This window comes from Geotrypetes seraphini, chromosome 15, assembly GCF_902459505.1.
Source record: "Geotrypetes seraphini chromosome 15, aGeoSer1.1, whole genome shotgun sequence".
Classification (NCBI taxonomy): Eukaryota; Metazoa; Chordata; class Amphibia; order Gymnophiona; family Dermophiidae; genus Geotrypetes; species Geotrypetes seraphini.
The window spans coordinates 31,064,643-31,087,499 of record NC_047098.1 but is presented as its reverse complement, the minus strand read 5'-3'; the positions used below and the strand labels follow the sequence as shown (position 1 = coordinate 31,087,499).

The following is a 22,857-nucleotide window of genomic DNA, read 5'->3' as shown; positions in this document are numbered from 1 at the left end:
CAAGATGTATGGAAACCATTAACAAAATATTGTCAGGATTGACAATTATTTCCCTTATGTTTATTAATTTATGAGGTAGGGAGGGGGTATTTTATTATTACATATATCATACAATAATGGAGTATATGGTTGAGGGGGATGGGCGAGGGATAGGGATAAGAATATATGTAATATACCAATGATTGTTTATAAGTGATGTATTTATTGTTACTGTGAATGAAAATATTAACACTTAATGTAATTTGTGAAAATGAATAAAGAATTATAAAAAAAAAAAAAATGTAATCTTTCAAAATGGGGACATATCCCACCACTGTGCACAGGGAACAGGAAAAAGAACCTAGGGAACTCCCTGAAGAAACCACTTGCTGGTGAAACAAGAGCCTTGTTGGACCTGGACACCGGTTTCCTATCTTCATTCTACTGCCGAGCAAGCAGGAAGATCACTGTGTTGGATCGCGATCCTGGCGTTGTTAACAGCTGTGAAGATAAGTGAAACCTTTCCCTTGGTTCTTTTTCCTGTTCCCGGTGCACAGTGGTGGGATATGTCCCCTTTTTGAAAGATTACATTTTGGAAAATAGTGGAGTTGTTTGCCCATGATACCGAATAAGAACGGCTGAAAAACTCATTGGGTTGCCGTCTGCATATTAAATAAGTTGAGGCTTTTTCTCCACATTTTTTGATTGATAGTTGATTAGCTTTGTGTGTCACATAACAATAATCACTGCATAGTAACTAGAGAATGACACGGGGAAAAAATCTGTCCCCGTCACCGCCCCGTCACCGGCCCACCATCCTCTGCACCGCCCCGTCACCGCCGATCCCTTCACTGCCCCGTCACCGTCACCGCCATCCCTTTCACCGCCCCGTCACCGCCACTGCCATCCCATTCACCGCCCCGTCACCGTCCCCGCTGCATCCATATAAGCCTTTTTCCTTTCACTCCCTCCTTCCAATTTGAGCCGGGAACACTAGCGATCGCACGGTCCCCGCGGCCACTACCTGCCTGCCCGGTCGATCCTGGTGTTTGGCCGGCTCTCTCCCTTCTCCTCACCTTGGTTTGTGGGTTTTCTTTTTCGGCAACCTGCGTGCTTTCCCAGGGAGCCGCACACGCGCGGCTGCTCAGTGTTCGATCTTCTGCTCTGCTGCAACTTCCTGTTTCCGGTTGCGTCAGAGCAGAAGATCGAGGCTGAGCAGCGGCGGGTGTGCGCGGCTCTCTGGTAGCGTGCGGGTCGCCGAGGAGGAGGATCTGCAGACTGGGGTGAGGAGAGGGGAGAGAGCTGGCTGGACACTGGAATCGATTGGGCGGGCGGGTGTGAGCTGCGGGGACCGCACGATCCTTCATGCCTCACTGCGGGGGACAAGACCATTCACCGCCCCGCGGGCGGTGAATGGCCTTGTCCCCGTCGCCGCAGCGACTGCTAGTTTTCTTCCCCGTTTTCGGCGGGTGACCCGCGGCTAAAATGCGGTGGCCGCGGGTAAACCGCCACCGTGTCATTCTCTAATAGTAACTAAAGGCGTTACAATATTTATGCTCTAAAAAAGTTACTATGCCAAAAGTGGGAGAACACTGAGGAGTATGTGGCATCTTTAACACATTTTTGTGTGTACCATGACAGCATTGGACCTTAGAGTAAGCCAGGGAATGTCAGATATGATCTCAGTCCCTTAGATTTAGGGCTCCTGTTACGAAGGCGCGTTAGCGGGTTTAACGCACGTGACTTTTCATCACGCGCTAACCAGAAAACTACCGCCTGCTCAAGAGGAGGCGGTAGCGACTAGCGCGGCTGGCGGTTTAGCGTGCAAGTTCAAGTTCAAGTTCATTAGGATTTTATATACCGCCTATCAAGGTTATCTAAGCAGTTTTTACAATCAGATACTCAAGCATTTTCCCTCTCTGTCCCGGTGGGCTCACAATCTATCTAACGTACCTGGGGCTATTACACGTGTTAAACCGCTACCGTACTTTCATAAAAGGAGCCCTTACTGTTTAATATCTGCACTGCATGACCGAGCCACCTCCTGTATCTTATAGGGTGTAACAAAAAAAAAAAAAAAAAAAGGAGCAACCTCAATCAAAACTAAATTTAGATTTTTCAACTCAAAAGATATTTCAACATAAGATAAATCTCACTAAGCGAAAATTTTTTAGTGAAGTGCTCAGTATTATAGACCAGCCAAGCAAGCATTGGTATATTTATCACATCATAGCACCAGCCCAAAGGTTAGGGAAAGATTGTCAAAGAGTATATCAAACCCAAGTTCATAAAAGAGAAAAGTACTTATCTCAGGGTTGATACCAATGTTCCAACTCTTATCTGGTTCATGGCAGAGGGTAGTTGTAATTGCAAAGCTTGACTCATTTACATCCCCAAGTGAAAACGCGAGGAAAAAAATGAAGAAAAATCCACAATGCAAAATCAGTCCACAATTCAAACACTTTGAATCTTCCTTATCAAAGTGTTTGAATTATGGACTGATTTTGCATTGTGGATTTTTTTCTTCATTTTTTTTCACGTGTTTTCACTTGAGGATTTAAATGAGCCAAGCTTTGCAATTGCAACTACCATGAACCAGATAAGAGTTGGAGCATTTGTATCAACCCTGAGATAAGTACTTTTCTCTTTTATGAACTTGGGTTTGATATACTTTTTGATAATCTTTCCCTAACCTTTGGGCTGGTGCAATGATGTGATAAATATACCAATGCTTGCTTGGCTCGTCTATAATATTGAGCACTTCACTAAAAATGTTATTGATTACTTATGTTGTTATACTATTAGGGTGTAAGATATATTTGAGTGACCAATGGGGAAAGTGGGTGGGACTTGTATACTTTTATGTGGTTACACATTCAAAGTGGTTTACATATATAGACAGGTACTTATTTTGTACCTGAGACAATAGAGGATTAGATGACTTGCCCAGAGTCACATGGGAATGAATCCAACAACCTCATTCTGAGGCAGCAGCTCTACCACTAGGCCACTCCTCACCTCCAATAAGGGTATGTGTGGAATTCTTTCTTATAATCAGAACTGGGACTATTTTTGCATCTTTCTGCCACATTTTCCTGGGTTCTGATTACATCTCTGGGTGTTTCGTGAATTTTTGTCTCATCATATGTACTACAGAATAGTAGCTTAGATCTGATACTTTAGCCAACGAGATGGAATTTGCAATCACAAACTTTTAGGCCTGCTTTGCCTCATATTGGTCACCTGAGGGCGATGTGGCATTAAATATTAAGTGAACAGCTTGCAGAGGGAAGAACATTTGTGCTAGTGCTTGGAGTCCTGGGCATGGTTACCAGGTCTGCAATTTTCTTGGCTGCTTTGGAACGCTGATTGCGGGAAATTTTGAGTAGCTGCGGGTTGCAGTTTATTGGGCTGGTTTTAGAATTTTTGTGCTGTAATTTGGGCTTCATTATGGGCACAGTATTTTCAAGTCGGCTCGGCATTCAGCAAATCAGCACTTAGTGCAGACCAGGTGCTCAGTATCCTACCAACGACAGCCCTTGCCCGCCCTCTCCCCACAGCCAATCATAATCAGAGCCTAGCCTTCTCCCACGCTGTCCCTATCTCTAACGCTGTCAGCACTCAGCCAGGCAGCACATGAGCTGCGCTATTGGGAAAGAGACAGGCAGACCAGGAAGTGCACTTTGAGAGAAAGACGGGGACAGGCAGCATGCGATTTGTACGTTATGAGAGAAAGTCCAGGAATTGCACATGGAGACAGAGAAGGGACAAACAGGCTAGGAGCTGCACAATGAAGGAAAGAGACAGGCACCACATGCAGATTGTGCAAAAGAGAAACAAAGTTCTCAGCCCATCCAGCAAAGTACCGAATGAAAAAAGTGCAAACTGGCTGGACTAAGTGTATAGCCCTCAATGGAGACTGTTCCAAATTAAGGTAGTAGTGTAGGGTCATGAAATGGTTAACTGTTGTTTAAAATATTGCTCTGGTCTACATAGCTGAAGAAAGTGTACAATCTATTGACTTCATCTGCCTAAAATGTATGTCCCTACCTTACCACATTGTAAGCTGAATAGATAAGAGTTTGAGCCATGATGTGCCCTGCCCTTCTGTACATGTAACATTTAGACCTGTAAGATTTAGATAAGCAGAGAAATGAGCTAGTTTCCTATAGGACTATAAGTTGTACCCCTGAACCTATCATAAGTGCTGGCTTAGGACCAATAATAATTGTAGAAAGTTATAGAAGTAACAAATGAAAATTGTAGTTTTTGCATATATTAGTTTGCAAAAAGGGCATAAAAGTCCGTATATTTCCTGTTTCTGACACTCTAGTAGGTAGGCTATTAATTGCACTAGAGTCCGGTATACCGTAATAAATTTCTTGTACTTTCTTCACGCCTCTGACTTTGTGTGTCCTTTCAGTAGAGCTGAGACCTTTTCAGCACCCCCTTGTACATGGGGCTGTTTGGGGGCTGCTTTTTCAAGGTTATCGGGTGGGATTAGAAAAAAGTTTCTGGCAACACTGGTCCTGGGGATGGGGGGAATGCTGAGCTGGGGGTTGGGGATGTGGGAGAGAGAGAATTAGGAATTTTAATAATCAAGCGTTTATATAAGGTGGTCAAATGAGTACAAATTTGAAACGCGTGAGCTTTCTCTTTCTTGATCCACAGAACACTCAATTCATATTTAGATCTTTCATTCAAAATCTCCACAGCTGACCTTTCTGCTCAGTTCTCCACAGGAATTCCTACCTAAGGGATCTTCAGTCTTCCCTGCTCACAAGTTTCAAACTGGTACCAATTTCATCACCTCAGACTGAGCACAAGAAATGAAAAAAAAATACCTCACTGCCTTTAGCCAGGGCAAATCCTCCCCCCAGTAGAAGCACAATGTTCCAGGGCATCTTCTGATGGACAACTTTCCAATCCAGGAGAGCAGGAGGTGCCACGATCTTCCTCTTGTCCCCTTCTGGTGTCAGAAAAAAAGTCAGTCAGGTACAAATATCTATCTCTAAAAGACTTAGGCGCCTTTAATGCCTGGCCTTCATTAAAGGTGCTTAAGTTTTAAGTTAGGTATGATCCTATAATAGGCGCCTAATTGTGATTAAACGTCATGTACCGAATTTCCCCCTTTTTGTTAGTACCAGATCTTCCAAATGTGGGATGGAAAAGAAAACTGTGGGGATGGTGATGGTAGCAATATGATTGGGAGAGGGGGGACCAGATTATGTCCCCCAGGCACACCTGTAGTAACCAGTCAGAAGATGAGTTTGCCACCACAGTACCTTGAGGTAAGCGATGAGCTCTTCAGCCTGATGGGCCACTTGCTGGGTTGTGATCAGCTCTGCATTACCAGTCACAATGAAGCAAAGTATCGTCCATCATAGTGGATGGCTACAGAGTACCTCTATGTACATATTGGCCTTTCTAACCCGTCCATGGTAATGGCGAAGGGTGTCTGCTAAAATGTTGCAGGCTTTTGCCTGTCTCCTGACTCAAGCTCTATACATGGTTTTTGTCGTTGCTGGGTTTGGGGTTGGTTTGTTTGTTGTTTTGTGAGTTTTTTGTTTTGGGTTTTTTTTGGGGGGGGTGTTTTTGCATTGTGGGCAGCATGATTGGTCTTTCTTTAATCAGGAAACTTAACCTACTCATAGTTCATTTTCTAGCTCATCTCATTCTGTTACTTACTTAAATTCACATTATTAAATACAACTTCAAAACTGATTGCAAGGGGCTACGTAAATACATATTACTACCATTTAGTTTAAATCATTTTTATTGTTGAACAAGGAACAAATCATATAGCACAAATATTGAAATCATACTTGAAGGATCAACAATTACATTTTACATTTTCTTCCCCCACCCCACTCCCCACCTCCCCTGAACCCTCCCTCCTCCCAGCAGAATACAAGTATGAAGCAGAAAGCTATTTTCTTATACTTTCCAACCAGCTCTTAACAAGAACTATCCCCCCCCCCCCACAGCAGGAAAGCAAACCCCTATCAAAACAAACCCTCCCACTCCCCAAAACATCAGACACACCAGCCACTCATACCATTCCACACACTATTACTACCATTGAATAATTCCTTTTCCGTCCTTATTCCCCTTAAAATTTGTCTCTTCTTTTTCTCTTACTGTGCTTGAAATCTTCTTTCCCTATATTTGATTGACTAATCATTTATACCTTTAGTATTAGAAACCAGTGATCCAAGATGCCATGGTTTAGACCAGTGGTTCCCAACCCTGTCCTGGAGGACCACCAGGCCAATCGGGTTTTCAGGCTAGCCCTAATGAATATGCATGAGAGAGATTTGCATATAATGGAAGTGACAGGCATGCAAATCTGCTTCATGCATATTCATTAGGGCTAGCCTGAAAACCCGATTGGCCTAGTGGTCCTCCAGGACTGGGTTGGGAACCACTGGTTTAGGCATCCTGATACTTAAGAGTGAAATAACAAATGAAAGTTCTAAACAACCGTAACAATGAAATGTTTAGTGGGTAAGGAGGAAGGGAAGGTGATGGTGCGCCGTAACAAAGACCAAGAAACAAGCGAGACGCTGATAGCAGGGTGAGAGAACCAAATACATTGTTTATCGTGTCCCTTGGTGGGTGGTAGAGATAGCGAGTCCTGACACAGCTGTGTTTCGGCAAAGGAAAGCCTGCGTCAGGGGTTCACTTGCGCAAACTGTTTGAAAAACATTCACTTCACGCAACAGCAAAAGAAATCTGTCACAGGGTAACGTAGGGTCCAGATATCGATCCTTAAAATCGCCACTGAAGCAGCTGCAGCTCCCTCATAGTTAGGGTTACTAGACATCTGGGAAACCCCAGACAGTTCCTCTTTTGTAGAGGACTGTCAGGGCTCCCAGACAGTTTCCAAAACCCGGCATTTGTCCAGGTTTTGGATAACCTTGATGAGCTCCGGCCACATCTGGAGGGCCTCTGAGCATGCACAGATGATGTCACACACATCTGCGCATACTCCAGGCCCTCCAGACATGGCTGGAGCTTGTCCGGAAGAAGAGAAGAGGCTCTGTGGGGAAAGGTGGGGGCAGAAAGGGGTGGGGCTGAAGGCGGGACTGGGCAGGACTGGAGCAGAACAGGGTGGGGCTGGAAGCAGAACAGGGTCATGTGTCTAGGGTTTCCCAGAGAAAAATATGGTAACCCTACTCATAGTCGATGTTCCTGCATCATTCCCTACAGCACATCCTGCTGGACAGCCTGGAACTGAAGGAGCAGTAAGTTGTCCTCTTCCACATAGAGCCAGTGATCCTGTACCATTCCTTACAGTGCCTCATGTTGAGAGAACCTGGGACTCTAGAAGGTTCTGTTGCAAATTTCTGTCTATCTAGCTACTTACAGTATATTCAATCCAATGTACCATATTCTCAGCAGATAGCAGGGTGTGAAACAAAAATAATCCGCTATAATAAAACCCTTAGTGTGCATACGCACTTAAATCTCCATGGTTCCGTGCCTCCGTGTGGCCGTGCCGCGCATGCACAGTGCCTGTCTCAGCTGATTTCCTGCCTTCTGCCCCACTCTCCAACGCCGGCTGACTTCCTGCCTTCTGACTACACTGCTGCTGCCAGAACGCCTCTTCTTTTCACCCCCGGACCAGCAGCAGCAGCAGCCATGGTTTTGAGCAGCAGCGGGGCATTTGCTAGGCCGACCCACTTCGATAATGCAAGACGGGCCGGCCTAGTAAAAGCTCTGAGGCTGCCCTGGCTAGAGGATGCTGGACAGGGGGAGCAGGGAAGGGAGAAGGGGTACTACTGGACAGGGGGGAGGTAAAAGGAAGGGAGAAGGGCTACTGCTGGACAGGGGGAGCAGAGAAGGGGTGCTGCTGGACAGGGGGGAGGTAAAAGGAAGGGAGAAGGGCTACAGCTGGACAGGGGGAGCATGGAAGGGGTACTGCTGGACAGGGGGGATGTAAAAGAAAGGGAGAAGGTCTACTGCTGGACAGGGGGAGCAGGAAGCAAAGAAAGAAAGGCCTCAGCGCCCCATTGTGCTAAAGGTTTACACATCTATTCTAGCACCCTTTACTATAACGGCTGAAACACTAGTAATACATAAAATTATACATACAAACCAGCAAGACAAACAGACTTTCAAGCACGACAAAAAGCCAGCTGCTTTATTTCCTACAGTGCCTCCTGCTGGAAGAGGCTGGAACAACAGTATTATGATCTCCCTTCTCAAGTGATGCTATTGCACTGTCCCCTACAGTACCTCCTGCTGGTAAAGGCTGAGTGTGCAAATGTTTCATGGACCTGCAATCACCAATCGTTTGTAGACGCCAATGTGAGGAAATTGTAATGTATTTCCTTATAAATGAGGAGGCTGAGATTGAATTTTTACCTGTTTGTTCTGTACTTGAAGAGCTACAAATGGGGATATTTGAAGGGACGATGAATAACACAATGGCTATGAAGATGGCGACTGTAGCATCTGTGACGTATCTGAAAAAGACGCACAAGACTATGAATTGATGGCATGATGTGTTCCTCTGGTGCACCTGCTTGGCTATGTGGAGGGTAATTCTATAAGGGGCACTTAGGGCTGGCACCTACTTGGGCACCTACTTTCCTTTATAGAGTACTAGTTTAACAGGGCAAATAAATTTGCATATTTTAGGCACAACTACTTACACTAGCCATAGAGCTAAAAAAAAAAAAAACAACCCATGTAAATTATAGTATTCTATAATTTATGTACTTAGTTGTGCATTCCACTGATGCTCCGCCCTGACTCTGCCCACAGGTATGGCTACCTTCAAACATGTGGAGTCTATCTAGAAATTCTGAAGAGTTTGTGGCACGTCTTTTAAATGTCAGAAGCAGGAGTTTATATGTGATTCTATGGGATACTGGGAGCCAATGGGCCTTGATTAGAAGAGGTGTTACATGATCAAATTTTCTTATGTTTTCAATAAGCTTTGTGGTGGTGTTTTGGATGATCTGCAGGCCTCTGAGCTCTTTTTGAGTGATTCCTTTGTAAAGGGTGTTGCAGTAATCCAACCTGGAGATAACGAGGGAATGAACGGTGCTAATTTGTTGCTGATATGTTAACTTGCTATCTAATATGACGCTCAAGAGTCTCAGGGATGTTACGATTTGAAACGGGGAAGAGTCGAGACAAATGGGATTTTTTTTTAATGGATTCCGTCTTTACAAAGGAATAGCATTGTTGAGGATTTTGCAATATCCAATGCCAACATGTTGTCGCTTGGCCATTCACCTATTTTTTCCACTTTTTGATTGATGCTGTTTATCTCGTTTGGGTCATTTGGGTCTAATGGGTGAAGGAGCTGGATGTCATCAGCATAATAAACCGGCTGGAACTGTCTTTGTGACCATCGTTAAAGACATGGTAAGTTTTGAGAATCCAGCCCATAGTTTGAAGGGCAAACTGGATGGGCCATTTAGCCTTTACCTGTTGTCATGTTTCTATGTTTCTATGACCTCACAATGCAAGTGTTAAGAGCCCTAGCCTATAACCAAAGAGCTCTAGGACTTCACAATACAGGTGTAAAGAGCCTTAGACTATAGGAAGAGGGGGAGATAGTGGATGCTGCAGATGGGCAGACTGGATCAGCCATTTGGCCTTTATCTGCCATCGTGTTTCGATGAGCGTCGGAGCAGTGTTGGAGCATTTAGTACTCTGGGCTGTGGTACAAACCTCTACCACAGCTTAGTAAAAGAAGGCCTAAGTGGGCCTCATAGAAAAAAGATGCACTCCATTGAGTGAATGACTTAATTGCCTTTGGAGAAGGAAATTGGAGACAGAATTGTTTCCGTAAAGCATGACCCGATCTACCCACTAATAATGTTATCATTTCCACTAGATAAAGGGGCACCTGGCCATATAAAATACACAAAGCTTAAAGTAAATCCTTGCATTTGCTAGTAACCAGTGTAATGTGATAATTATATGGTATAATTCTATCATATTTAGAAATGGAAAAAAATTACCTCAACTGCAGTTGGACACCCAGAATACTAGTTTGCATATCAAATGTATAGTTACTTTTACCCAGAGAAGCCAAAAGAATAAATCTAGCCACATTTTGTGGGTCCAACCAGAGAAATATAGTTTTATCTCTGTTTATCTTCAATTTATGGGCTGTTACCTGATGTTCCACAGTATCAAGAACTGACTTTAATACATTCCAATCTGTATCATTATTACAGAGGGGTAAAATAATACTAATATTATCTGCATAGATATAGTTAAATATGCTATAATCTGCTAATTCATTACCCAAGGATTGCATCATAACTTTAAACAACACAGGGGATAGGAGTGAACCCTGTGGGACCCCAGAACCTATTTTCCAACTAGAAGTTTCAAGTTTAATATTTTTCTTGATTGATCGTTTAATTGAATTCTAAGCGATGAACAGTTTAAAATACATTCGAATAGAGACAAAACAGTACAAACTTTAAATAATAACATTGGGTAGATAACTAGTACATTATTCTCATTACATAAGGTAAGATAGGGGTTTGAAATACAATTAATAAAGAAAAGCAAAACAAAGGAAAAGCACAGTAGGGAAACAAATAACAACAAAACATAATAAAATAAAATCACTGGTCTAAGAATTGTTAAATTAAATATTAAAAGCATCTTTAAAAAGAAATGTTTTTAGATTACTTTTAAATTTTCCTAAGTCCTGCTCATTTCGTAAGTAAATTGGGAGAGCGTTCCAAGTCTGAGGAGCAATTACCGAAAAGATAAACTACTGTCTAGTATTAATAACCTTAAGTGAAGGAATGGTCAACAAATTTTGCTCATTAGATCTCAAGGTTCTGCTTGGGTGATATGGTATTAGTAGTCTATATATGAATGCTGGAGTCTTGTAGAAAAGAGACTTAAAAACAAGCAAACAAAGTTTATATGTTATCCGATGGATAACTGGAAGCCAATGTGCATTTTTTTAAAAAGGGTGTAACATGATCAAATTTTCTAGACTTAGTGATGAGTTTAATGGAAACGTTCTGGATAATTTGAAGACGTAGACCATTCATTTTAACTCAATAAAATCGTTGAGATAGAAACCCATCTATCCAATTTAGTACTTGACACTCTAGACCTCAATTTTATAAAATTTGTTTGTGCAGATAATGATCAACGAGGTCGAAAGCACTAGATAGATCAAATTGTATAAGTGTAGCATTCTGACCCTGGCCAAGCATGGATTGCCTTTGTCCACCAAAGAGCAGATCAAGATTTCAGTACTGTATTGGGCGTAACAAATCAAATTGTTCTAAGTGCTCCATCAGTTTGATTGTAACCCACCCTTCCATTATTTTAATTAATAGTGGAATAGATGCCACCTGTCTAATGGGCAGACCGAATGGCCATTTGGCCTTTATCTGTCATCATGTTTCTATAATTGGTGACATCTTGTATCTTCACTTTTTGATTTTTTTAATTAATGGAGTTAATATAATATTACCACCTGATACATACATTATATAATTTCAATTTTATCTACACACTCACTCTTTGCCTCCACGGTTGAAGCTGTTGGTTGCCCAACCTGGCATGAACCCAGGATCCCGACTGAACCACAGCAGGATCAGTAAAATAAACAGGATTAAGACGTTAATCTCTGCAGCATTCATGGATCCTAGTTTCCTGTGCTCCCCCTGGATGACCTGGTAAGCCTTTTTCTCCTTCTCTTTCTGTTTGGGGCTTATACCACATCCAAAATTCTTCCGAAAGCTGCAGAATAAATAAATAAATAAAAAGATCCTTTTAGCTTTTGTCCATATTTTCAGGAGCTTGATCTTTCATATAGAGCGGTGTCCCGCAAACTTTTTGGCCTGATGGCACTCTAAACCATGCGCCCCGGCTGGAAGGTACCCAGAAGTGTGGGGATGCCACATGCATGCATGTGCGGAGGCCCTCCGGCCGCGACCATGAACCTGTCACTTCACCGGTGGGGGATCCAGGAGGAGGAGAGATGCCAGTGAGGAGGAGAGTCATCAGCGCTGGCTGACTGCCCACAGGATGTGCCTCTCACTGCAAGAGGCATGTCCTGTAAGCAGTCGGTGCTGGCGCCTCTCCTTACCGGCATCTCAAATCTGCACCTGGAATCTGCTGTGGCACACAGTTTGCGGTACACTGATATAGAGTCTTTACAAAATGTACTAACTTGATTCCCAGGAACATGATCTGCAACCAGATCCAGGCCAACATGAGCAATACAAGCATGGTAGGGAAAGCAAAGCCAAACCAAGAGGCAAAATTAATGACATTGTTATTGTCTGGAAAAAGCCTGCAGAGTAAAAGAAACACAGTGGTTATAGTTGGCCCTTCAGAGGTATCACAGATCTGAACTCTTTATATTGAAATTAACTTAAGGAACAGCTGTCTGTAAAGGACCTGGGTCTATTTAGAAACCCAGAACATGATGGAAGATACGGACCATGAGGCTATCCAGCATGACAGATCTCCAGATTAGGTTACAACTCTCTTCTGCTGGAGAGGAAAGATGCCCAGCCTCCAAACTACTTATAGTGGAGAAAAAAGACCTCAAAATCAAACGGGAGCATCGTAGAACAGCATACCAGTGTGTAATAGCAAGTCATCATCGGTCAAAAAAACTCCACATACTGCCACTAGACAGTCTTCCTCACCAGCAGGCAAACAACATTCAATACTGCGGACTAGAGGTCTGCACGGGAACGGGGATCGCGGGAATCCACCCTAACCCACGGGGACCCCCCCTCTGGCCCACGGGACTCCACGGGGTCCCCCCTCTAGCCAACGGGACTCCCACGGGGATGGAAGGCTTTGGAAGCAGGTTCGTCCATATAATATAATGGACACGTCAGCCTTAGTAAAAGAAGGGGTTTATAAGTTAATTACCTGAACAGAAAACAAAAAAAGGGTTCCACCAAAGAGATTCCACAAGGAAAACAGCAGCGCAAACACAAAAGAAACTGTGGAATTGATGATCCTGTCAGAAGTAATTGCTGCTTTTTATGGGGACGGGCGGGGATGGAGATAATTCCTTGCGGGTATGGGTGGGGACGGAGAGGATCCTGGCAGGGACGGGTGGGGACAGAGAGGATCCTGACGGGAAAGGGTGGGGACGGAAAGGATCCTGGCGGGGATGGGTGGGATTTCTGTCCCCGCGCAACTCTCTACTGAGGACAGTCTGTCAGTTGGGAACAATGCATGAAAAGTGTCTACAACGATTTCTTCTATACTCCACAAATGATTCGCTTATCTCTCACTGCCATTAAGTAACTTACTTAACAGTGTTAACGATATTCACAAGCCAATGAAACAACTTTCACATACCTAGAAGGAATTGGATCAAGGCAACATGTTGTACGGTAATATCTGTGGCTGAATTTATAACATTATGGACCTAATTTCCCACAGCTCCACATTTAATTATTTACTTTTTTTTAATGGTGAAGCTCTGGAATAATCTGGTTGAACAATTGAGAATAAATAATAACTTTCAGAGTTTAAAAAAAAAATTATTTAAAACATTTCTTTTTCTAGAACCTTTTTAAGTGGTTAAGAAGCAGTGACTGAAGGAGTGAAGTGATTAATGGAAATGTTTTGTTTTATTGCGCTTTAACTGGGTTTTTGTGGTGTTTTTATCTTATGATTATGTTTGTTTCGTAATGTGCATAGGCATAAACGGAATATAACAGTGGTCTCCAACTCAAACCCTTTGCAGGGCCCCATTTTGGATTTGTAGGTACTTGGAGGGCCTCAGAAAAAAATAGTTAATGTCTTATTAAAGAAATGACAATTTTGCATGAGGTAAAACTCTTTATAGTTTATAAATCTTTCCTTTAGGCTAAGTCTTAATAATAATATTGTCATTTACAGCTAAAGAAACATATGATCAACAAAGTGTTTTATTTTACTTTTGTGATTATGATAAACATATCAAGGGCCTCAAAATAGTACCTGGCAGGCCGCATGTGGCCCCCGAGCCGTGAGTTTGAGACCACTGGAATATAACTTTTTTTTAAATAAATAAAATACCTTTATGAAGAGAAGAGATTTTCGAGGTCCTTAGACAAAATGGGCCAAAATACTTAGGCCTTCTTTTCCTAAGGTGCGCTAACTGCTAATGCATGCATGTTAGTCTATGGACGCGTTAGCGTTTAGCGCACTCTAATCGGTTAGCACACCTTAGTAAAAGAGGGGGCAAGGGTCTCTTTTACAAAGCTTGTTTAGCGCCGGGCTGCTGCGGTAACTGCCCTAAAGCCCATAAGGATTGTAAGAGAGCCTTGGGGCCGTTGCCACATGGCAGCAACTAGCGTGACTTTTGTAAAAAAGAGAGGGGAGGGGGTGTTAAAGAATAAGTTAACCCTTTATACATCTTTGAGACCTCTGAGTTCTTCAAAACAATGGCCAATCAGGGACTTCCTTAGACTCCTCCCTAAGGAAGGCCCTGATTGGCTGAGGTGCCCCGGCCCCTCCAAAGGGGAGGAGCCTGAGGCGCCTCAGCCAATCAGTGCCTTAGGGCTTTCCCTGTGTATCATGATGATGCGCTGGGGGCGGGGCCTAAGGCCGCTATTGGGAAAGCGGCTGGCTGGAGAGCAGGAACAGTAGGACTTTCCTCCTGCTTCCGAAGATTTTGAGCAGCGTAGGAGCAGGGTAGGAGCAGCGTAGGGGACCGGGCACCCCTCCTGTTCCCAACAATTGTAAAGGTACCAGGGTGGGTGGGCCTGGCCGACCGCCTGGGCTGACCAGGGGTGGGCCGAGGGGTGGGAGGCCTAGGAGCAGGAGGGACTGAGTCACCCCTCCTGCTCACAACTTTTTACTACATGGAGGTGGGCTGTGCCAGTCAGCTTGGGGGGAGGGGGCGAGGGTCAGGGGGGAGGGGGCGAGGGTTGTGCTGCAAGCATGCAGCTTTTTTTTTTTTTTTAATGCTGATAGCTGGAGGGAATTGACATCCTTCCTGCTTTTTTCTCCAGGGGGGGCGTGGCATGGCACGGCAGAGCAGAGCAGGGCAGGCAGGAGAGATCAGGGCCTGGGGGGGTGTCAGGCAGATCTCTCTTGCCTGCTCCCGGACTATCCTGCTCTCTGCCGCTGTTCTCTGCAGTGCAGGCCTGCTTTAAAACCACAGGCTTGCACTGCAGGGAATGGCGGCAGAGAGCAGGAGAGTCCGGGAGCAGGCAAGAGAGATCTGGGCTGGGCTGAGTCCTGACAGCAGTGACAGGAGGCTACTTCTCCTGTCACTACTGTCAGGGTGTACGCATGAGTGGGGATCGCTCTGGCCGTGGGTAGGGGTGGGTGGGGCGTGTTAATGATCGTCCCCATTTGCATGCAGGCCTTTACTGAATTGGTCGGCTGACATGCAAACAGAAACGGATCGCACACGGTTTGGAAGTTTAGTGAATCCCTGCCCTAGCTTGCTACACAAACTGTAACTAAATCAGTTCCTATACCCAGTAATGAGGCACATACAGCAATATTTGAGATTAATTGGGTATTCCATAAAAATAGCAATGGTAACATAGCAGATGATGGCAAATAAGGACCTGCGACGGTCCATCTAGTCTGCCCAATAAGATAAACTGATAGCATGTGTTGTAATATAACTTATATATTCTTGATTTTGATCCTTCCTTGTCCTATTTCAAGTCACAGACTGTAGAAGTCTGCACAGGACAGAGGCAGGATGAGAATCGGAGCTCTCAGGCTCCTGACTGTGGGAAAGGTTTCTGACTAGCAGCTGGCATTTAGAGCGAACAGAACTTACTCATCGATCTGCCCTTTCAGCACCAGATTGGGCGTGGTGCCAGTCAGCGTTGCAATGCCACCAATGCTGGCAGAATAGCACACACACAAGCTCATTGCCTTACAGAGTCGCAGATGCTTCTCCTGTCGTTGACTGTCCTTCTCTTCCTGCAGAGCTAAATCCACCGCAACCGTGGACTCGTTCTCTGAAAACGGAGTGCGAGACAAGAGAGAGTTAGTTGCCGTTCAGGTTCAGACCCGGAATCAGAAATATATAAGAGCTTCAGAGACCAGGCTGGACAGAGAAATCAGAACCACTAAGGGGCCCTTCTACCGAATAGCAGTAAAAAGTGGCCTTAGTGTGCCCTTATGCAAGTCATTGCTGTGCACTAAGGCCATTGCTAAGGTCATTGCTGTGCGCTAAGGGACCTACATCATCCCTTTCTACCACAGAACTCCACTGGCTCCCACTAGAATCCAGAATCATATTCAAATTGTGCCTGTTTTTGCTACAAAATCAATATTATGGTTATCCCCAAGCTACATCACCCCTCACTTTACCCTAAACCACAACTATAAGAACTCCCGCAAAATTCAACTCTTCGCCTTCCCCTCCCTAAAACTATGCCACTCAAAAAAATTCCTCGAAAAAACCTACGCCTTCCAAGCCGCCAAACTAAACCCTTGGCTGGCCCAAATGGTCCTCAAAGCCCACGACTACCTTGACTTCAGAAAAGTACTTAAAACTCACCTTTTCCGAGACCAAGACCCCTAATGCCCCTCCTTCAATCCTCCTCCTCACCCCTACCGAAATTTCCCCCCTTCCCCGTCTCCCTCCTCTCTCCCTCCTTCTCCTCCTTGCTGTTCGCAATTCTATGATCAAATTTGGTACGTTAACACTTGTAAACTTTGTCTAACTAATGTGAACCGCCTAGAACTCTTCTGGGTATGGCGGTATACAAAAATAAAGTTATATTATTATTATTTTCCCACTGGGGTAAAATGGCCAATTTCCTTTTTTTTTTATGTCCTTGCGCTAATTTTCTCATTTTATTTTTTAGCACATGGGTAGCACATGCACTTCCCTAATTACCATGGGATGCCTCAGTGTACCCCATGGGTAAGCTATTTTTTTTATGCAGTAAGCTTTGTAAAAGGGCCCCTAAGAACCTCAGAGGGCACAACTTACTTTCCTGTTCCTCGATGCATCTCAACAATCAGAGCGTGTCTTTTCTTGCAGTTCAAAGCCGTGGTTCACATAGTTATTCTCTTCCTTAATGTTATCTTCTTCCTATATAACAACATAAGAACAGCTGAACTGGGTCAGACCAAAGTCCATTTTACCCAGTGTCCTGTCTCTGACAGTGACACACAGCTCAGGGGCAGTGTATGAAATACATTAGTGACAATTCTATAAAGTGTATCAAAGGTTAGCGTAAAAATGCTGGGCGCTAAGAATGGATTATATAACCCAAATTCCATTACACAATACTAGTAGGCGTGAGCATGCAGGCCTAAATGCTGCACTTTGGCATTTAAATAACAAATCTATGCCATATTTGGTATACCGATCCACTGGAATCAACTGCCCCCGCAGATCAGATCCCTTGAAGATCTCCTCAACTTTAGGAAAGGAATAAAAACATAGCTCTTCACCTAACACCAAAGACCACCTTGCCAAATACATTACACCGAACACTAGAAACAGTAGCAACCTGGATGAAAGATTACAACTCAACACAGACAAAACTCAGATGAACACAGACAACACAGATGAAAACTCAACACAGACAAAACTAAATTCATCCTCCTCGAAAATGACAAAGTCCCAACTATAACCAATATAGAAATTAACACAATCAGCTATCCCATTCATAAAACTACTAGGAATAACTATAGACCGATGCTGCACCATGCAACCGCAAATAAATAAAACAATACAGAAATCCTTCGCAGTGATGAGAAATCTAAGACAAGTCAGGAAATTCTTCGATAAAACATAATTCCAGTTTATAGTACAATCCCTAATCCTAAATCTATTAGATTACTGCAACATCCTCTACCTCCCCTGCCCTGCTACAATGACTAAACAACTACAAACAATCCAAAATACAGCTCTGAGACTCATCTACTCATTGAGAAAACACGACCATATTACAGAAGCATACATCAACTCACATTGGCTACCAATCCAAGAAAGAATACTATTTAAATTCTACTGCATGTTATTTAAAGCCTTAAACGGAGACAGCCCAACCTACCTGAACAACCGCCTCATCCAAACCACCTCAATCAGACATAGAAAAACACACACCCCATTCACACACCCCTCGATCAAAGAAGTAGAATGGAAAAAACTATACGATGGCCTCCTGGACACTCAATCAGCTAAACTAGATAACCAAATCTTCAATCTACTGATAACGACACCAGACTACAAGACGTTCAGAAAAGAAATAAAAACTATACTCTTCGAGAAATTCCTGAAACAGCCCTAACTTCATACTTACCGTCCTTCCCCCATCCCTCTTCCTGCCATACAGAAACTACATAACCTACTCATTACCTCTCTAGAAAGGACAAATGTTCTTCCATTGTAACCCTCCGTTTTTTATCTCTTTTGTAATCCGCCTTGAACCGCAAGGTAATGGCGGAATAGAAATCTCTAATGTAATGTAATGTAACACCACTGCCCATGACCGATAGATTACAAAGAAATGTATATGGGTACAAGATCCCAGTACGTGTTATGTTAGGGTAAAAACTGAATTGAAATTCTTCCATGGTAACTATGGAAAATTTAACCTGTAAATTGTATATTATGGGGCTCATAATCGAAAGAGTAAAACGTCCAAAAACCGGCCTAAGTCGGCACTTGGATGAACATTGTCAAAATACGCCCAAGTGTCGATAATAAAAATGGGTTTTAGACGTATTTCTAAACGATCTAGGCCTTCATAGTGCTGCTGAACGACCATAGTTAAATGGAGTGTTTCAGGAGGAGTGTCGAGGGTGGGATTTGGGCGGGACGTGGGTGTCAACCTAGAGGCCTCTGGGAGATTATATCAATCTGACCCTGGCATGGGAAGGCAGATAGACCCTTAGTGCAGGGAAACTGTTTTAAGTAGCCCTGATTGATATATTTTAAGTTTCAAGTAGCCCTGATTGAATCATGGCTAGCTAAAAGGTGTTAATGTCTGATTAAGAGGGTGCTTAGGACAATGGTGCACAGATCAAGCCAGAGACTTAATCCCATCACCATGCTTACAGGTATCTCACCCTCCTTAGCAATTAAATTAACCATTGTTTCAAACAGTTTGCAAGTTCTAAACAGAAAGATACTGGGAGATACAATATTTTCTCTATTCAGAATAAGATTCCAAGGTATAAAAGCCTGCTCTCTGCTCTATCAAGTTATCTCTCTCTTTTTCTATGGAGCTATCAGGAGAGGGGTCTTGGCCCTCTCTCTCTCTTTCTATCTAGCTATCTCTTGGCTCTTGGCTTGGCACTCTGGCTCCCCCTCTCTCTGTCTATCCTTCCCTTTATCTATGGAACACGAAGCTTCCTAGAACTGCAAGCTTCTATGTCCCTCTCTGTCTCTGACCTCTGTAAGGCAGTGAGACTGCTTGCTCTCTGCTTAAGTGTAATGCTCTCTGCTTAATTGTAATGCTTATAAATATTACTTTTCTGTAAGACTATTTCTATAATATATTCTTTATATAATCACCCCTGGCTGTGCTTCTTATTTGATTCTATCCCTAATGAAACTTCTGTGAAGGAACTGAACCTGGGACCTGGCGTCTGTCAGTGCGCATTTCACTTAACCCCTACCACCTAATATTGTGGGGGCCACTTTCAAACTGACAGTGGGCAGGCTTAGACTTAGTCGTACTGCATGTATAACCGAAAGTTTAACAACAGAGCCTAGACAGAACTTAGACGTTATGACTTAGACCATTTAAAACATGGTCTAAGTCACAAAAACCCACCTAAAGTGACCAGATAAGCACTGCAAACACATAATACAGACCCCCACACACTACCCCAGTGATCACCGATCCCCCCCCACCTCCATAAAAATATTAATCACACAACTTGAAAATTGTGCCTCCAGAACATCATCACCTGGCAGCTTGGCATAGGAAAGTCTAGTCATGCGTCTTAAGCTGTCTTGGGGGTGGGTTAGGGACCCATGGAGAGGAGGACCATACCCATAAGCCCCTGTAATCACTGCATTGATACTGAAACATGTGCTCTCCCCTATACACTGTCCTAGACTTAGTCATATTGCATGTATAATCGAAAGTTTTACAACACTGCCTAGATGGAACTTGGACGTTGTGACTTAGGCCATCTATAACCAGGTCTAAGTCACAAGAAGATATCCAAAGTGACCAGATAACCACTGCAGATGCAAAGTACAGACCCCCATATACTGCCCCAGTGATCACTCACCCCACCCCCATAAAAATTATAATATCAACTTTACATATCTGCCTCCAGAACATCAGCACCTGGCAGCCTGGCATAGGAAAGCCTAGTAGAGCTGCACAGAGGTGGCTTAAGTGGTCTTGGGGGTGGGTTAGTGAACCATGGAGAGGAGGACCCAGGCCCATAAGCCACTGTAATCACTGCATTCATGTTGAAATATGTGGATCCCCCCCAAACCCCTCAAACCCTTTTGTACTGCCATATAAGTGGCACCTGCAGCCATCAGGGTTATTGGGGTGGTAGATAAGTGGGTCTAGTAGGTTCTGGGTTTTTTTTTTTTGGGGGGGGGAGGGGCGCACCATGACCTATAAGAGAGTTGTGAGATGTTTATTTGGCACCCTTTCTGTGAAATTCACAGCAGTGCCCTGTAAGGTACCACACTACTATGGTGCCATGTCTGGGTGTCCAGTCCCTCACTTTTCTGGCCCCTCCCATCCCCAAAAGTTCTTTTTCCATGCATTTTTGACTTGGATGAAGAAAATGGGGTATAAAGAAAGACGACTTAGCAGTCTGGACAATCAGACGGCTGGATGTACAGTTAGACGATTTTCGAAAAAAAAATATTTTGGACGTATTTTTCGAAAATGGAATTTTTACATGTCCGACTTTGGGCAACTAGCAACTTAGGCCCTAAATGGACTTACACGTTTCTTTTGATTATGCCCCTCTAAGTATATTGGCATTAGACCCCTAGTATATAACAAGCTAGAATTAAAAAAACAAAACAAAAACTTGTCTCATAAACTGTACTGTAATTATGGCAAATCATAACCTGCTAACTGTCTCTTTTATATATGTTCAACCTGTAACCCTTTCTGAGCTCTTTGGGGATAACAGGATAGAAAACAAATATATGTGCGTAATTGTGGGAGACACCCATGCCCTGCCCATGTAAACGCTCTTTTCCGTTTAGATACTATGTTGATTGTGCACCAAGATGATATAATCTGTAATGTTCATGTGCTTAAGTGCCAGTATTCTACAACCTGAGTATGGAAATGGCACTTATATTACTTATATAAATATATATAAATATATGTTACTAGGGTTACCAGACGTCTGGATTTACCCAGACATGTTCTCTTATTGTTGTCTGGGTTTTGAAGAGTAGATCGCGTTGGGAGGGGCATCCGCGCATGCGCGGATGCCTTCCTGACCGATGAGCAGGCTGAGGGGAGCGGGGCTAGGGGCAAGGCTGGGGTATGGCGGGGGCATAACGGGGCGGGGAAGGGTAGAACATAAAATAAAAGAAGGGGATTGTGCATACAGTTGGCCATGACATCTCTGACTTGTAAAGACCTGTTGACTAGCTACTCACTGGCTCCAAAAACCACGTAGATGTGAGTGTATTACCAGTCAAAACAATATTTTATTTGAGCAGAGTATAAAAGTATAACAGCAAAAGCGTATTAACAAAATATATTGTCTCAATGGGAATACATTGGAGAGATCATACAGGTAGATGCCCAAGCAAAAATATCTAGCTGCAGTAGCGTACCAAGGGGGGGCAGTCCGCCCCGGGTGCACGCCCCAAGGGGATGCACAGCTGGCTACCCTCCCTATTCTGCCGCTGCTGCTTTCCTTAATCAGCAGCAGCGGCAGTAAACAGTGGTTCTTTAGCTTCTGTCCGGCTCCCCTGCTCAAAGCCATGGGCGTCGGCTCCTCGCGCGATCCGCGGCTGCATCGGAAGCGTTCCCTCTGATGTCACGACGTCAGAGAGTAGGTTTCCGACGCAGCCATGGATTGTGTGAGGTATAGACATCCGCGGCTTTGAGCAGGGGAACCGGCCAGAAATGCTGGGCAGGGAAGAGAAATGTTGCTGCACAGGGAAGGAGGGGGGGGCGTAAAAATGTTGCTGCTGCACAGGGAAGGGGGAGGGTAGAAATGCTGCACAGGCAAGGGGGGGTGGAGAAATGCTGCTGCTGAACAGGGAAGGGGGTAGAAATGCTGCACACACAAGGGGGGGGGGGTGAAATGCTGCTGCTGCTGCACAGGGAAGGGGGAGAAATGCTGCTGCTGATGGGCAGCCTAGATGGGCCATTTGGCATTTATCTGCAATTATGGTTCTATGTTTTTGCGCTCCTCTCCCATTGAAGATATTTGTAAAGCAGCTACTTGGTCCTCAATTCATACATTCACATCTCACTTCTGTCTTGAATTGTATTCCAGATGAGATGGTTGTTTCAGCCAAGCAGTTTTACAGAATTTATTTTCTACCTAATGGCCAACTCCTACCATCCCATTCAGTAAGCAAGAGATTCCCACATGTGAGAATATGCTGCCTGCGTGTCCAACGATAAAGAATTACTTATCGTGTAACAGGTACATATTCTCACATCCCTCCCACCTCCCCTGGTTGGCTTCTTAGTTGTTTACGGAAATGAGGAACCGTGAGCCAACATGCTTGCTGTCCCCAGATAATACCTGTTATGGTAAGTAACTGTGCTTTCCCAGGTGGTCTCCTATCCAGGTACAAGCCAAGCCTGACCCCACCTAGCTTCTGATACTAACAGCGGGCCAATTCAGGGTGGCCAAGCCATAAGCATAAAATATAATACACCGAACTAAATAGAGATAAGCAATAGCACTATGTTTTATTTATAAAATATAAGTTGGAAACGGACATTCAGTAATTTTGACATGTAACTG

The 22,857-nt window shown here is 43.9% G+C and overlaps 1 protein-coding gene across 1 annotated transcript in view; it reads right to left on the bottom strand.

Annotated features, from left to right (window-relative positions):
• The window catches only part of SLC13A2 (solute carrier family 13 member 2), an 83,825-nt gene that overhangs the window by 9,889 nt on the left and 51,079 nt on the right, over positions 1-22,857 (bottom strand). The window contains exons 5-9 of the mRNA XM_033922438.1: positions 15,740-15,921; positions 12,155-12,277; positions 11,500-11,721; positions 8,350-8,450; positions 4,824-4,948 (exon numbers count right to left, since the gene is read on the bottom strand). Coding sequence (XP_033778329.1) covers positions 4,824-4,948; positions 8,350-8,450; positions 11,500-11,721; positions 12,155-12,277; positions 15,740-15,921 — 753 coding nt within the window. The remainder of the gene's footprint in view (positions 1-4,823; positions 4,949-8,349; positions 8,451-11,499; positions 11,722-12,154; positions 12,278-15,739; positions 15,922-22,857) is intronic.